This window comes from Mastigoproctus giganteus, chromosome 7 (genome assembly GCF_048544385.1).
Source record: "Mastigoproctus giganteus isolate SK-2022 chromosome 7, ASM4854438v1, whole genome shotgun sequence".
Taxonomy (NCBI): Eukaryota; Metazoa; Arthropoda; class Arachnida; order Uropygi; family Thelyphonidae; genus Mastigoproctus; species Mastigoproctus giganteus.
Genome location: NC_143581.1, coordinates 915,668 through 929,375, shown reverse-complemented (window position 1 = coordinate 929,375; position 13,708 = coordinate 915,668). Strand labels below are relative to the sequence as shown.

Sequence of the window (13,708 nt, the reverse complement as noted above, 5' to 3'; positions counted from 1 at the left end):
GCTAAAGTTCTGACCCCTATCGTCGGTAAAGATGCGTGTACATTGCCCTCTCCCTTGAACGTCCGCAGAAGTGTCTCTCAGCCCTTAAGGTGTCCTCAATGACACCGACAATAATTGTCGAACCGCCTTTTCTTAAAATAAAATGTACGAAACAGATTCCTTCTACCTACAAGTGTGGGAGGTGCTGATAAATTCCCCTCTAGAGCCTCGCACATTCCCTCGAGTCTCCGGCTTTCGGCATTTAACCCTTCCTGGGCACAATTGCAGACACTCTGCCCGGACTCGCGGCATTTCTTCAGCGTGGTCCTCTATTTCTGCAACAGATGGTCAGGTCGAGTTCCTTTAATACCGTTAGTCCCCCGCATGAATGATATTTCTCTCTTTCGCTCCCCCCCTCCGCTCCCCTTAAAATGTGACAGTCTGCTGGTAGCACGATCACTTATTGCTGCTGCTGCTGGCAGACACACTGCTTCTGGACCACCCGTCTTTATTCCAAACAGTGTTGCCCCCTTTCCTGGTCACCCTCAACCAGAGCGGAATGTAGTTGAGTATTTTTTTGTGGGACCGCACCACTTGACAAGTCACGAGGTACTTCAGTCCTTGCCGAGCTCCCATTTGTTCGTAGGAGACCCCTCCTTTCTTGGGTGACTCAAATTGTTGTCGCGAAGAAACCAAATTGCAATTTGAGATCGAGACAAGGAAATGAATGGTCAGTTGAGTGCTCGATTTGTCTACTAGAGAGGTGTCTGAATCCAGCGACACGGTGCATAAGCGACGAACTGAAGACTCACGCCGAACTGACTGGAGCCCCGATGTCTTTGCACTTTGTATCGAAAGTGGGTCTTTTTGTGACAATCTTTGAAGTGGACAGCGACTCTGAATCCAACGCGACATTCAAATTAACCTTTCAGAAATTAAAGCGCCGCTAAAACTTTGCGCGCGTGAAGTTAAAATGAAGGTGTCGAAGTACCCGGAACGAAGCGAACCTCATTAGCGGAAATGCTTCGGACAAGTTAAGAATTAAACGCTGTCCAAAATTTAAACAGATTTCGTAGAACTTTTGCCTCCCACCCACCCCTCACGTTAATCCCCATCCGTTTAAGGTATCTTAAACGCCCGGGGCCGAGTGGAACGGGAGATTCCCGAAATCGCCCTTCGTTTGCTTTTTCAGCGAGAGAAGAAGAATTTCTCCGCCGGAGGTCGCCCGTGCGCCCGGTCACACGAAAACTGACGCCTCCGATTTCCAAATGAAACGATCGATCGATCGATGGATTGTCCTGTCAGATGCACGAGCAGTGAAGCAGCCTCTCCCCTTTGTTCTTCGGGTTTTATATTTCGCAGTTGTGGTCTTTTTGAGCCCCCCCTCCCCCGTGCTCTGTTTTTTTCGCTTCTCAACGTGGCGATTATGGCGCATCCATCACCTCATTTGCATATTCCATCTGAGTTTTATGAAATCCCTGACGGGTCAACAACTTTCATTTTGAAGTCGTCACCCGGAAATTATTTGCGATTCCTCAATTTGTGAGAACCTCGTTATTTTCAAGCAGTTTTTTTTTTTAAATAAATAAATCTTTATTGTGATCGGGATTCGAACCTTTTTGGGAAATGAAACGAATGAAGTCCGGTTTTCGTGAAAATTGGCAGAGGTACGACCAGCCGTCGAACCCATTCAGGTCAACGGCCATTAAAGGCTTCGTTGATGGATCGACCGCTAAACATGTCGGATAATCACGTGATCCCAATTTGTGTCAATCTTTTCCCGATTCGAGAAGACCAGAATCCGGTCTGGACCCGCACCCAAAATTTCGAATAAAACAGTTCGGCACTCGACTCTCGCCTCCCGATGCAAAAGGTTTCGCTGCCCACGATTCGCTCGAGCGCAGTCCACTCGCAGATGAGCACCACGACGACGATTGAGACGTAAATGGCCGCTGCTGCGTCCGCAGCTCGCGATGACAGCGAATGTCGACAACAGCGAATCCACAGAGAAGTCGTGGAAGACGCCCCAAAAGAGGGGCTCTCTGCCCCCGGATGGACGAACGTCCCGTGGGCTGTGCGGGTTAGAGAAGGGGCAGGGGAGGATGAGGGGAGGGGTCGACTTTTCCTCCTTATTCAATCCGCGTTTCCGGAACTCCACTTTGACCCTCGTGTCTCCGTGATTCACCGCCGCGGTGGCGGCTGCCTACGCCAAATGGCGCACTCTCGCGCTTTCGCGGTCACGTGGTGCACCGCGAGACAGGGGGAGAGGCGGCGTCGTAGCGTAGCTCACACCTCGTAGCGTCGCTGCAGAGGTCACTGCTGCAAGACGGCGTTGTTTGTGGTTCCGATTCCGCCATGCTGGTGGGCGAGAGGAGTGTGTAGAAGTGGCACGCGATTATTCCTGCTGCACGAGAAGCGCCTTTTCGAGGAAGAACCGACGAAGAGCATTTGGATGTCGCACGAGCTGAACTGCACGGAGCTTTAACCTCTTCCTCCCCCATCTCGAGCGAGCACGGAGGATGCGCCATCTGCGAAGCTGCGAGGAGTCGCCGTCGCCAGTGCCGTAAGCCCGTGTTGTCGCCAACTCGTGATTCATGGCCGCGAGTGGAGTGCGTGCGATTCTTCGCTGGTGTTGTGAACGACGATGAACTGCTGCTGATACCCCTGTGCCCTCCCCTGCTCTCCCCATCCACTGCCGTCGACGACCAAATGATCTCCCCCGACCCTCCCCGCCCTGTGCTCGCCACCCTCAAGGAGGATTGGGGTCATCCAGGATCACCCGGCAAGCTGGTAATTAAACCTTTCTTTCTCTCCTTAATTACGGTGGCGCCCTCTTTCTCAGGTAAGTTTTCACCACTCTTTATCGTTTTGTTTTCGTTCGGGGGTCGGCTGCAGTTGCGGCGCTGGGAAGGTTACTGCCGCTTGTTTAGCGGACGAAGCTGCATCCGTAAAAATTAACCCACACTCGGATCACCTGTGAACTGGCGGTTGCGTTCTTCGCGGCAATTCGTAGCAATCGCCCCTCCCCTGCCAACCCTCTCTTACCGAAGCTCACACTCCTCGCTTAGATTTTATTGCTTTTCTTTGGGGGGGGGCGCCAAGAATACAATAATTGCTACGACCAACAATCGGTTATGTAATTGCAGCTGGGGTAAGGGGTGGAAATTTGAGCCCCCGACTGTTCGATGCCGACCGAATGTCGATCTGGTTTTTGTTCCCTCTTTTTGTACGCTTCGGCGTGAAATTTACGGCTTTTTCACGCTGCAGCTAAAGTTGGAAATTGACCTGCCGTTTGGGGAACGGCGGGCACTGGTGGCGTCCCACATTTACCGAAATAGGTCAGTTGCCCGCCGCCAAGTTGTTCGCTGTTCCGCTTATCGGTCTTCGCCAGGACGTCGTCTTTAGAGTGTTTTAACACGTCTCGAGCGCTCTTCTGACCTCGTTCCGCGAGACACTGCGCGTATTCGGGACAACGCCCGCTTTTTCACATTCTGCAAAGCCCGCTCGCTTACGAGGCACGCATCAGACGACATTCTCAGCAATGGCGCGTCCTCAAACCGGATGCAGTTCCGTACCAGACTCTCTCTTCGCTGCTTAACCCTTCACCTCTCGACCCCGAATCCGCGTGTCTTTGGTGCGACGTCATCTCGAAGATTCGTGTTCGTAAGAATCGTGGAAGTGGGGTGTTGTAAGCCGTCCATTGTTCGCGGTGACCCCACTTGCAGAAGTCGAGGTCATCCGCCCTCCGTTTCCTTGACACTCGACCCCCTCTTCTGATGTGTTCGGATTCTTTACGATCTCATCACAAGAATTTCTCTCTCTCTCTCTCTTTCCCTCCCCCCTCCCCTGCATGCCGAAGAGACCATTGGGCGGTGGTGGTACAAACCTTTCACAACCAAAGGTCAGGGGTCACAACGAGCAAAAGTAATCGAAGAAAAAAGAACAGAAAAAGTTGACAATTTCAAAATGAGCCTCTCATAAAATGGTTGTCGCATTTGCACTCCGATTTACAGAGGGTGGGGGAGTTGTAGGGGGCCAACTCCTTTGGAGCTGTTCCTCGCAGTCCGGCGTCCATCGGCATAACGATGTTTCTTCTGTGGGGTTGCATCCGCAGAAACGCATCTACTTAAAGGGGTGGGGGGAGGGGCTTCAGTTTCTTTAATTAACGCTTGTCCCATTGCGAGAAGGTTACTGCTGCTTGTTTAGCGGACGAAGCTGCATCCGTAACAATTAACTGATACTTCGTCCCCTTTAATCGAATACCCCAGTCGCTGGCCTCCCGATAACTGGGATTTTTTCTTTTAAATTTAAACCGTTTTCCTTCTCCTTCATCACTCCTCTGCACCTTATTTTCATCCTAATTACATCGTGCCACGGCAATTGGTGGGCGACGCCTGTTAACAAAGCGAATGTTTGTTGACCCGCCTGCCGCATACGGGGTTAATATATACCTGTTCGGGACGGCTCCTCACTTCTAGAGAAATGGTCCAATGAGCAGAGTGGCCATCCAAAGAGCATCTGTTCATTGGAAACACTTTAAGAAGCAGAGGAAGAAATTTATCGGCTGACACGAAGTATAAAAAGGAGGGGGCGTTGTCTGTGCTCAAAAGCATCGACTCGTTTAGAAATTATGTTCAAGCTGAAGCAGAACTGAAGAGCGCTTTGTACAAAACCAAGAGCTACCCTACTGAGCACGATCAATTTTTAGATCGGATAAAACCCAATACGAAAATATAGCAGATTTCTCCCCTCCCCCAACCACTATCGATGATATTCTCGTCACAACCACAGCGGGCATTCCTGAAGGAGGAATTCTCTCCGGTACTATATTTTCTGCTACGTGCGTATGCCGATCATTTAAAGTTGTTTGGGATGCTGCTGCTGCTGCGTTGACATTGGCAAAGTTATCCGAGTTAGAGAGGTGGGGAATTTTATAGAATAATCGTCGAATTATAGCCAGATCTGCCCAAATTTCTCGCAGAAACGAGCAAACCACGCAGAAATAAAAATTAATCGGAGATGTCCCAAATACCTCGCAGTTGTTTTTAATAAAAATCTCTCTCCTTTGATGGCCACGATTTAGGTGTTGCTCAAAAAGCAAAAATGGAGTAAAGAACAGCGGCGATTTGAGAGAAAAACAGCGATTATGCGTGTCAAAGGATGATTCTTTCCGATTCTGTCCTTGGTTCCGGAATCTTGCTTTGGGTTCTTGGAGGGCTCAATAGTAAGCTTCGTTGTCCCCGTACAACTTGATCCGAGCAACAGAAAACTTGAAAACAAACCTCTGCAGCGGATGATCAGCGAGTGTGGAGTTTCGCTTCTTGCAAAGATAAAATCACTTCTGCGTGGAATTCATCAAACTTAGCCGCTCACAAAGGAGAAATTGAAGAATGGAAGGAACAGTTCGTATCCAACCTCTTCACGCTCGAAACAAATGGACAAAACGTTGCCCAAAATGCTAAATTCGTTCACCTCACGAATCATCACAGCGTTCATTGCCGCAGGAGTGAGATGAGCAATGAGATACCATCTCGCAAGGAGTGCCTCAAGGGGGAGTTCTTTCGGCTACTCTCTTCGCGGCCGTCCTGGAGCCGTTTCTTGCACGGTACTACAATTTTATAACATATGCTGACGATGTAAAATTCTTCATCACTTCCAAAGACCATGAATCAGCAGAAGGTATTTGTCAGATGGCAAATAGCACAATCCGAGAATTTGAGAGCTACCTGGATTGCATCGGGCTCCGTATTAATGCACAGAAGTCTGCCCAAATGACCATAACTTACAAGCAGAATAAAAATGACATCTCGATCTCTGTGAACGGGTCTAATGTGGTAAAAGTGCACTCTCACCTGGACCTGGGTTTTAAGTGGGATGACTGACTCACCTTTGCTCAACACTTCGCCCATATGAAGACAAAAATATTCGCCGCTTTATGGGCTACTAGGCAGGAACTGGTAGGAATTAGGGATCCTCAGCTAGCGACCAAGTACATTTTAATGTGTGTCCTGCCAATTGCAATGTATGCCTCGCAAATCTGGTCATCAGCTCCAGATTCACATTATAAGTCCGTCCTTGGGATTGAGTACTGGTTCTTGAGATGGCTTAACAGAGTTGCTGGCCACCCTTTTACTATCTCAAGGGCCATTCTCTACTCAAACCTTAACATCACACCCTGGATGCAGCGGACAATTAACAGGAACATACACACTCTCGCACAAATGCTCACAGGCAGAGTGGATGCTCCAGTCCTGGATAATATGCTAGTTAAACCGCGTGCCACTGCTAGACGTTGCGGGGAAGTAAATAATCCACTGCGTTCAGTCCTGAACAATCTTAGTAGCCTGCAAAGATTCTTCCCATCAAATGCAGCGAGAATATTTAACTCACTACACATAGATGCCGAAAAACTGTGTGAGGATGCAACATACCGGAAAGAGATCTTCCAGGATTCGTAGAGACTTACCAAAATATGAATCGGCTGCAAAGTACCAAAGAATTGTGAATAAAAGTGAAACTTTCTGCTTTCAGAACAATAATAATTTGTTGACTGTAAAAATATACCTTCTGTAACAGTTATGTTAATATGTAAGTTATAGATGGAATTATTAGTGAATTGTAAATATATCAGTTGTATAATGTATGTACAGAATCATCAATGTGTAAATACTGTATGTATTAAACATAAAATGTGTATATAATATTTCGGGACGAGACTACGTGTTCAGTACATGTAACCCACTGCACGTAGTATCTCGTACCCTGATATGTACTTAGCACCCTCCTGGCACTTTGCCGTCCCGGGGTGGTTTCCTTATGGAAATAAACAGATAATAATAATAATAAAATAAAAACGGCAGCTTTGCCTTCCAAACCAACTGGAACTGGAATCCAACTGCGCTCTTCATTCCACAATTCCTCTAGGTGGGCAATGAAACGCCAATCACTTCACGTTCCCTTCCCTTCCCACCGAACTGTCTTTCCCCTATACGTGTTGGGCCGAGGGGGTCGCTGCACTCGCGATAAATCATAAAAATCGAACGAATTCCACAACAAACACCTTAAATTTGCGACAGTGCCCTCTGTTGGAGAAAACCAGTTGTTTGCGACGTGTCAACCAGCGTGTCTTGGGCGGGCTGCATTCGCACGAAAAGAGAGCGCCCTCGCACGGGTTCAGCCGCTACAAATCCCTCGAATTAAGCACGTGTTGCGCAGGCGGATTTCGTTCCCCTTGCAGGGGTCGTTTAGACGAAATATCAACGGAGCCGTGGATTAATATTTATGAACATTCCGAGAGAACAGTCGTAAATGAGGCGGGAGGGTGGGCCCGAAATATTTATTACTCGGGATGCCACCCCCTTCCCTCCCCTCCCCTTCAATACGAGCATCTTCGACGGCACTCGCTCGCCAAACCAGTCACACCTGACCCGAAGCAGCTTCGCGCACTTCTTTTGAAACACCGAATGGCGGAGGGACGTCCCGTACACGAAGAGCGATCTTCAGTTGATGGCGTCTCGTCTGCGGTCGGGATTGCGGAGCAACCCTCTAAGGTTCCACATTACCGGGGTGGACTGCGGAATACGGGGAGATGCTTCGCAGAAGATCTTGCGTTCATCTGCGCCGCCATTCCGGTGCAGGGTCATCAAGTGTGTAACTGCCGTTCAAGGCCACGGCTGCATTTCGACGTCCGTGCTCAGAAAAGGTAAACTCCGGTTGGTTACTTATTTGGTGTTGAGGAGCATTAGCAACTAAGGCCATATTGCTCCGGGGATATGCGGTGGTCATTCCCTGACCTTTCCGCATCATTCGTATTTCGTGGTCACGGGTTCGAGCCCCGGTCTAATCAAGAAGCGTGTGCTACGCACTGCTGCTCCTTCCCACCTGGCTACGGAGGCGCAACTCCGTTTGGGAAAAAGAAAATAAATTAAAAATCTTTTATTTGTCCTCCACCAAAGCACATAAAACGAGTGTGAGGATGATGAGGGACAAATCCCCCCACCACAGTAAAAATGCCACGGGATTTACAAGCCGGCCGGGCTAGCCGAGTGGGTAAAGTACCTGCCTGGCAACCCAAAGGTCGCGGGTTCGATTCCCGCCTAGGGCTTGGATCAAAGTACTGCAAAAACCTTGGGAAGTGCAATATGGCCACAGAAGCCGATGCGCCAACAACTACCAAATCAAAAAAAAAAAAAAAAAAAAAAAACGGGATTTACATTAAAAACATATAATTGAAAGTTACCAACAACGCCCTCTGTTGGCGAGGAATTTCTCACCCAGCAGGGTTGGGAACGAACGCTCGTGGACGAACCAAAAAGAGGCGAAGACCCGTCCGCAGCGGGGTGTGAGAATGGGACTTCAAAGGGGACGGACGCCATTGCGGACACCAGATGTGTTTGTCTTGGCTGACACGCGGATGTCTTTGGCATCCCTGATCCGGGCCGTGATGACGGACGTCAGCTGGCGGAGAAAGTGGAAAACAGATGCTCGCCACAGCAATGCGGAAGGTTCATTCAGATGACCTTTGAAGGGTACACACGCGGGCGGGATCGCTTCGGAACCCGTTGTTTAGGTCGCGATTTTTCGAGGACGACAGAAACATGCGGCTGTCATCCATTAACCCCTAGGTCACGCATCGAAGTTGGCCGAAACACGTGCGGATCTCTTTAAATGGACACCCTGCCCAAGGATGCCCACTTCCACTGCTGTTGCGTGTGCCGAACTCAAGTTCGGATTGTTGGGCACTTGGGGGTAGAGGAGGAGGATTCAGTGTCCCTTAAAATATCGACGAACCCGAACGGCGACTTCATCGGTTACCACAACGATGTCGGCAAGTTTAACGATGAAATAACATCCGTGCATGCGCATTAAATCCGTTTATTAATAGCAAGTGATTGCTTTCACCCGTTTTACACAGCCGACCGGCTGGAAGTGTGTACAAAAATTTTTACAATGCAATATTTACAAATCACGTTTACAATATTTACAGAAGTGCGAATCATTTACAGAATGTAATTATCGACAACTTACTTTAGAAGAGGAAATTATTCACAGTACCATTTAAAAGTAGATGTCCAACAGTTATTTTATATTTTGGTCATTCCTTCCTATTTATAAAGTTCAAGTTCCTCGCTTTTTCTAATTCGAGCTTCTTCTTCATACTTCTATAGTTCAAGCAAGCTCCAGAGAGGCTCTTCACTCTGTACTGCTATTTTAAAGGATCTATTGCCAATGTATTGAAAAGGGGGACTGCGTTGTTCGGAAAGAAGTTCTTCAGGTTGGATAATGTAGAATGCAACGGTAAGTAGGGATTGTCATTACTGCGTCCAGCACGTGGAGTAGCGAAAGACCTCGAAGACTGGGGGCCTCAATCACACCAGTAAGCATCTGATAAAGAAGAAGAATATTCCTGGATGCAATGTAAACTCTCCAGGGAGTGATATTTAAGTTGGCATATAAAACAGCCCTGAGGTCAGATGGTGAATGCGCTGCCCGTGACTCTGTTCATCCATCGCATTACCCACTACTCGACTGCCAGGAAAATTTTTATGTACGAGGTCGGTGCAGAAGACCAGATTGGCGATGCATACAGTGCGATAGGTTGTAGGCACCGTTGGACGTGTCCACCGACTACATCGACGTGGAGTAACCCCGTCAGCTCTTGTCGAATTGCCCACATCGCCGAAAAAGTCTGTTTTCATGGTCGAAGAATGGGTTTGAAAAGTGAGGCCGGCCCTCGTCCCAAGTCAAGCCGAGGTCTGTGTGAGACTTCACTTTCCTTATCTGCACTCCGTTGTGATGTCATTTTTGATTCTCTTTTTTGTAAATGTGATTTGGGCTGATTTAGATATGTTTAGCTCCAGACCTATCTGCAGTAGGTAGATTACAAGGCTGGTGATCAGGACGACGGCTCGCTAATTTATCAGGTGGGTTTGTTCAGGGTCATTTGCTTTTATATGTAATTTGAGGTCATTTGCATATGATGAAAAATCAGTGTACCTTGCGAGGAAGGGTTCAAGGGCAGCGGTGAAACAGTACACAGGGTAGGACACCTCCCTGTGGTACTCCTCCCATTATAATGCATTCCTGTGGGAAGTATTTATGGCTGACGATGAGTTGTCTTTGCGTAAGGATGAGGTTGATGGCTTTTAGCAGACTTCGTGTAATGCCAAAGTGTTTTTCCAGGATGTAGATGAGGGAGGAATTGAGAGCTGATCATAAGCAGATGAAATATCGAGGAAGGTGACGTCCAGCTGAGATTTATTGTTGAGAGCAGTTTCAATTTTAAACAGGGTGTCTAGAAAGGAAATCGGGTGGTACGCGAGATTTATGAAAGCTGCCCACGTGCATTTCGGGACTGCGCCGCTTTCCTTTGGGAAACGCAAAGATTGACTGGACCGACTTTCCTCTGGTGGGGGGGGGGGGGGGCGGAATGACACCGCAAAATAAGTGAGGGAGCGAGAGGAAAGTCAGTGAACCAGATCGTAAAGGCGGAAGAGTAAAATTATTACGTTTATTAACCTCAGGTTTACCACGAACAGGCAGTGGACTAGGAGGGAGTACAAATATTTTAAATATAGCGTACAATTTTATACAAATTTTCGATATTTAAAATAATGACATTGTTTAGAAAATTATATTCACTTTTTTATTAATCGCAAAAAACATCAAAAAGCCTTACATTTGTGAAAAACAGCGGTAAGGAAAAATAAAATTGATATTAAATTAAAATTGTAATTACCAAGAGGTTGTCGAATATTTCATTTCTTCTCTCTTTTCAATTTGCTTTGATTTTACATTTTTGCATGGAATTATTTACATTTCTCATACAAATAAAGCTCATATTTTATAATAAACCAAAGCAACAGATTTAACACATTTAATAAATAAATAAAAATAACCCTGTTGTCCCGTGACCTGTCGGCATCGATCGTAAAGGCTGGCACAACCTCCGACTTACTTCGCACTAACGCCACCTCTTTGTTTAGTGTCACCACGGAGACGCGGTGTAGGGACTTCCCCACCGTGCATGGGGAGTGTCATTTCGTGAACTAAAGTGACGTCATTAACCAACTTCATTTCTCGAATATCGGGGACCCTCCCTTTCAGTCAGAGAGAACTTCCTTCCCTATCCCCCGTCGCAAAACAACATTGCCCATCGCGTGACTCGTCAAATTGCACGAATCCTCCGCTTGGTTCAGAAAGTCCTCCCTGGAAGGAGTCTTCAGTCCCACTGAGAGCAGACTGGAGAGTTTACACCCACACTGGGTTCACTTTGGTTTCGGAAAGAAAGGAGACTCGTCCGGTTGACCCTGACGAAGGGAAGGGTAATAAAAATGTGAAAAAAGACGCGGGTTTAGTGAGGTCAGTCCACTCGCCATCAGACCACCGTTCGCTCGAACTGTTGTTAACATCGCGACACGCTTAAGACATTTCCGAATTCGTCTAAGCGGGATAATCAATCCCGCACCTTCCCCCACCGTCGTAGTTTTTGCTCCGAATCCCGATTAGGAATGAATCCCATTTGTCCACCAACGCGTGAAATGGCTTCGAAGCAATTTTTATTATCAGTTTATTAATGAAGGTTCGCCTCCAGTACAGCTAGTGGGCTAGGGGAGGGGGGTGTCCACATACTTTGAAGTGCTCGTCGTACAATTTTCGAGATATTTGCAACAATTCTTAAACAGATAATCACATTTAGTCAATTTTTGCGAGTTGCAACGATTCACTTTAAAATAAAATTGGTCTTAAAAATCACAGAGTTACATACAGGGGGTGACGTCTTTTATTCCGCAAATGACGCAACAAATTTACTTATTTTTCATCGCGTTTAATAAATTTCTGATAAAAAAAATTCAGCTCAATTTTCGCGGTGGTCCTGGTGATTTGGTCCACATTTGGCTTCTCTACGTTTCATTGCGTTCGAACTTTATTGGATCAATGCAGATGGTGTCGAAGTGTTACGTGGGGACATTACTTTTAAGCAGTCCAGGTTAGATAGCTTCATCCTAAGTGGGGGATTCTCGCTCTGGTGGTTTGTAATCCTGCGAGTGTCACAATGTCTTCCATCGGTGGGGTGTCAATCTGGCGAGTTAGCAGCTTGGCGAGTGTTGACAGATTCTTCTTGAGGAGGTCGTGCCTACATTGACCAGGAGAATTGATTTCTTTATGGTGAACGGGTTCCATCCCCGAAGTGTTCCTCGAAATTTAAGTCTTCATCCCACGTCAGCCCAAGTTCAGTACGAGATGAAACTTTACGAATTGTCATTAACTGTAACTCGGATATCATTCTTGACCTTCCTCTTCCTGATTGTCATGTGGGCTGACTTGGCATTGTTTAGTTGGACTCTAACTCGCTGTACGAAGTCCATTAACTGTTGAATTTGCTCGCAGGTTTCATCGTTGATTTCTTGTATCTCTTTGGGGTGTTGCGAAATGATAAAGAATTTTAGATCGTCAGCGAAGGAGTTAAAATTTGAATTTGTGGCGAGGAAAGGTTCAAGTAGGATTGCAAAGAGAGTTGTCGACATCACCCTACCTCGAAGTACACCCTTCGTTGCATAAATGGATTTTCCAATGAGTTCCATTGGCTGTAATGGCTTTCCTACCACTTTTTTTTTTCAACCACTGTTTCCGGTTGGTGATACTGGCACGCTTTGTTGCTCGTGTAATGGGCGAGCTTGGAATACTTCGGTTAGCGATTTCTTATCAATATAATTAACCAAGTTCAGCGTGACAAAATGCAATCTACTCCCTCCCTCATTTGTTCTTCCCACTCTTTCGTTGCCGGCAAAACTCATAAACCCGAATTGTTTCAGTTGTTGTGAGAGCCGCTGACAGTGTTTAGCATTCCTCGTCGGGGTTGGACTACGCCACTCCGTATACCTGAAATGGAATCGTCCTGGCATTTAGCCAGCCTTTGCGCACTCGCTGCGTCTCTACGTGTCGTGACCTTCCAGCGAGTTCCTCGATACTTCGGATTTCTGACCAATTTGCTTCCGAATGGGCGGAACTCTGACCCCCATCCGAAGCCAAGTGGATTCGAGCGAGACAAAACCCTCGCGTGGCTTCACTCGACTCGAAGGATGGATTTTACTTCGACGTGAAATGTGGTATTTCTCGCTAACTGAGGACTTCCCCATTCCGGGGGAGAGTGAGGGGGGGATTAAGATAGAGCTGGGGATTAAAGGCGAATTAATCTCACTGTTGGGTGGGTCCTTAATGCAGAGCATTTCTGATCGGATATTCGCAGGGACGTCGACTCCTGACTAAGACTCAATGGGTGCATCTCATTTTCTTTTTTGAGTTCAAACTCCGCCCACTGCAGTTCCGCCCCTTTTCACCGAAAGTTACGATCGCATCGATTTGTGCAGCGTCTGTTTTCGACGTGGGCTGAGTCACGGTCCAAATCTGTTCCGCCGCCACGATGACAAATTTCCCGGGGGTCACGTTTGGCGATGGGGTTGGATCGTTGTGGAAATCAAAACCAACCACGTGCTGAAGGAGTACGTCTGGATTAAAGGTTTCGATTGTGTCGTGTCCGGGCTGACGTCACGCTCGCCGTCCCCAGAAATGCTCTTCGCGAGGGTCACTTTAATTCCGGAACTCGTTCGAGTCGGAGTAGTCCGGCCCCTAGACAGCAAACGTGCGTCCTTGGCCACGTGGTACAACGTGTCCGCTCGGTCAGAAATTCGTCACGGGATTTGAACGCGTAAAAACACGAGTTTCGCAT

General features: G+C 47.5%; 1 protein-coding gene across 3 annotated transcripts in view; it reads left to right on the top strand.

The window, feature by feature from the left end:
- LOC150082424 (breast cancer anti-estrogen resistance protein 1-like) overlaps positions 1-13,708 on the top strand; it is a 277,941-nt gene that overhangs the window by 117,232 nt on the left and 147,001 nt on the right. For 2 of the 3 annotated variants that reach the window (XM_090377492.1, XM_090377490.1), the window contains exon 1: positions 2,268-2,769. The exons of the other annotated variant lie outside the window; for it this stretch is intronic. In XM_090377492.1, coding sequence (XP_090233618.1) covers positions 2,689-2,769 — 81 coding nt within the window. In that variant the 5' untranslated portion in view covers positions 2,268-2,688. Of the gene's footprint in view, positions 1-2,267; positions 2,770-13,708 lie in introns of those variants that run through there. 3 annotated transcript variants of the gene reach the window in all.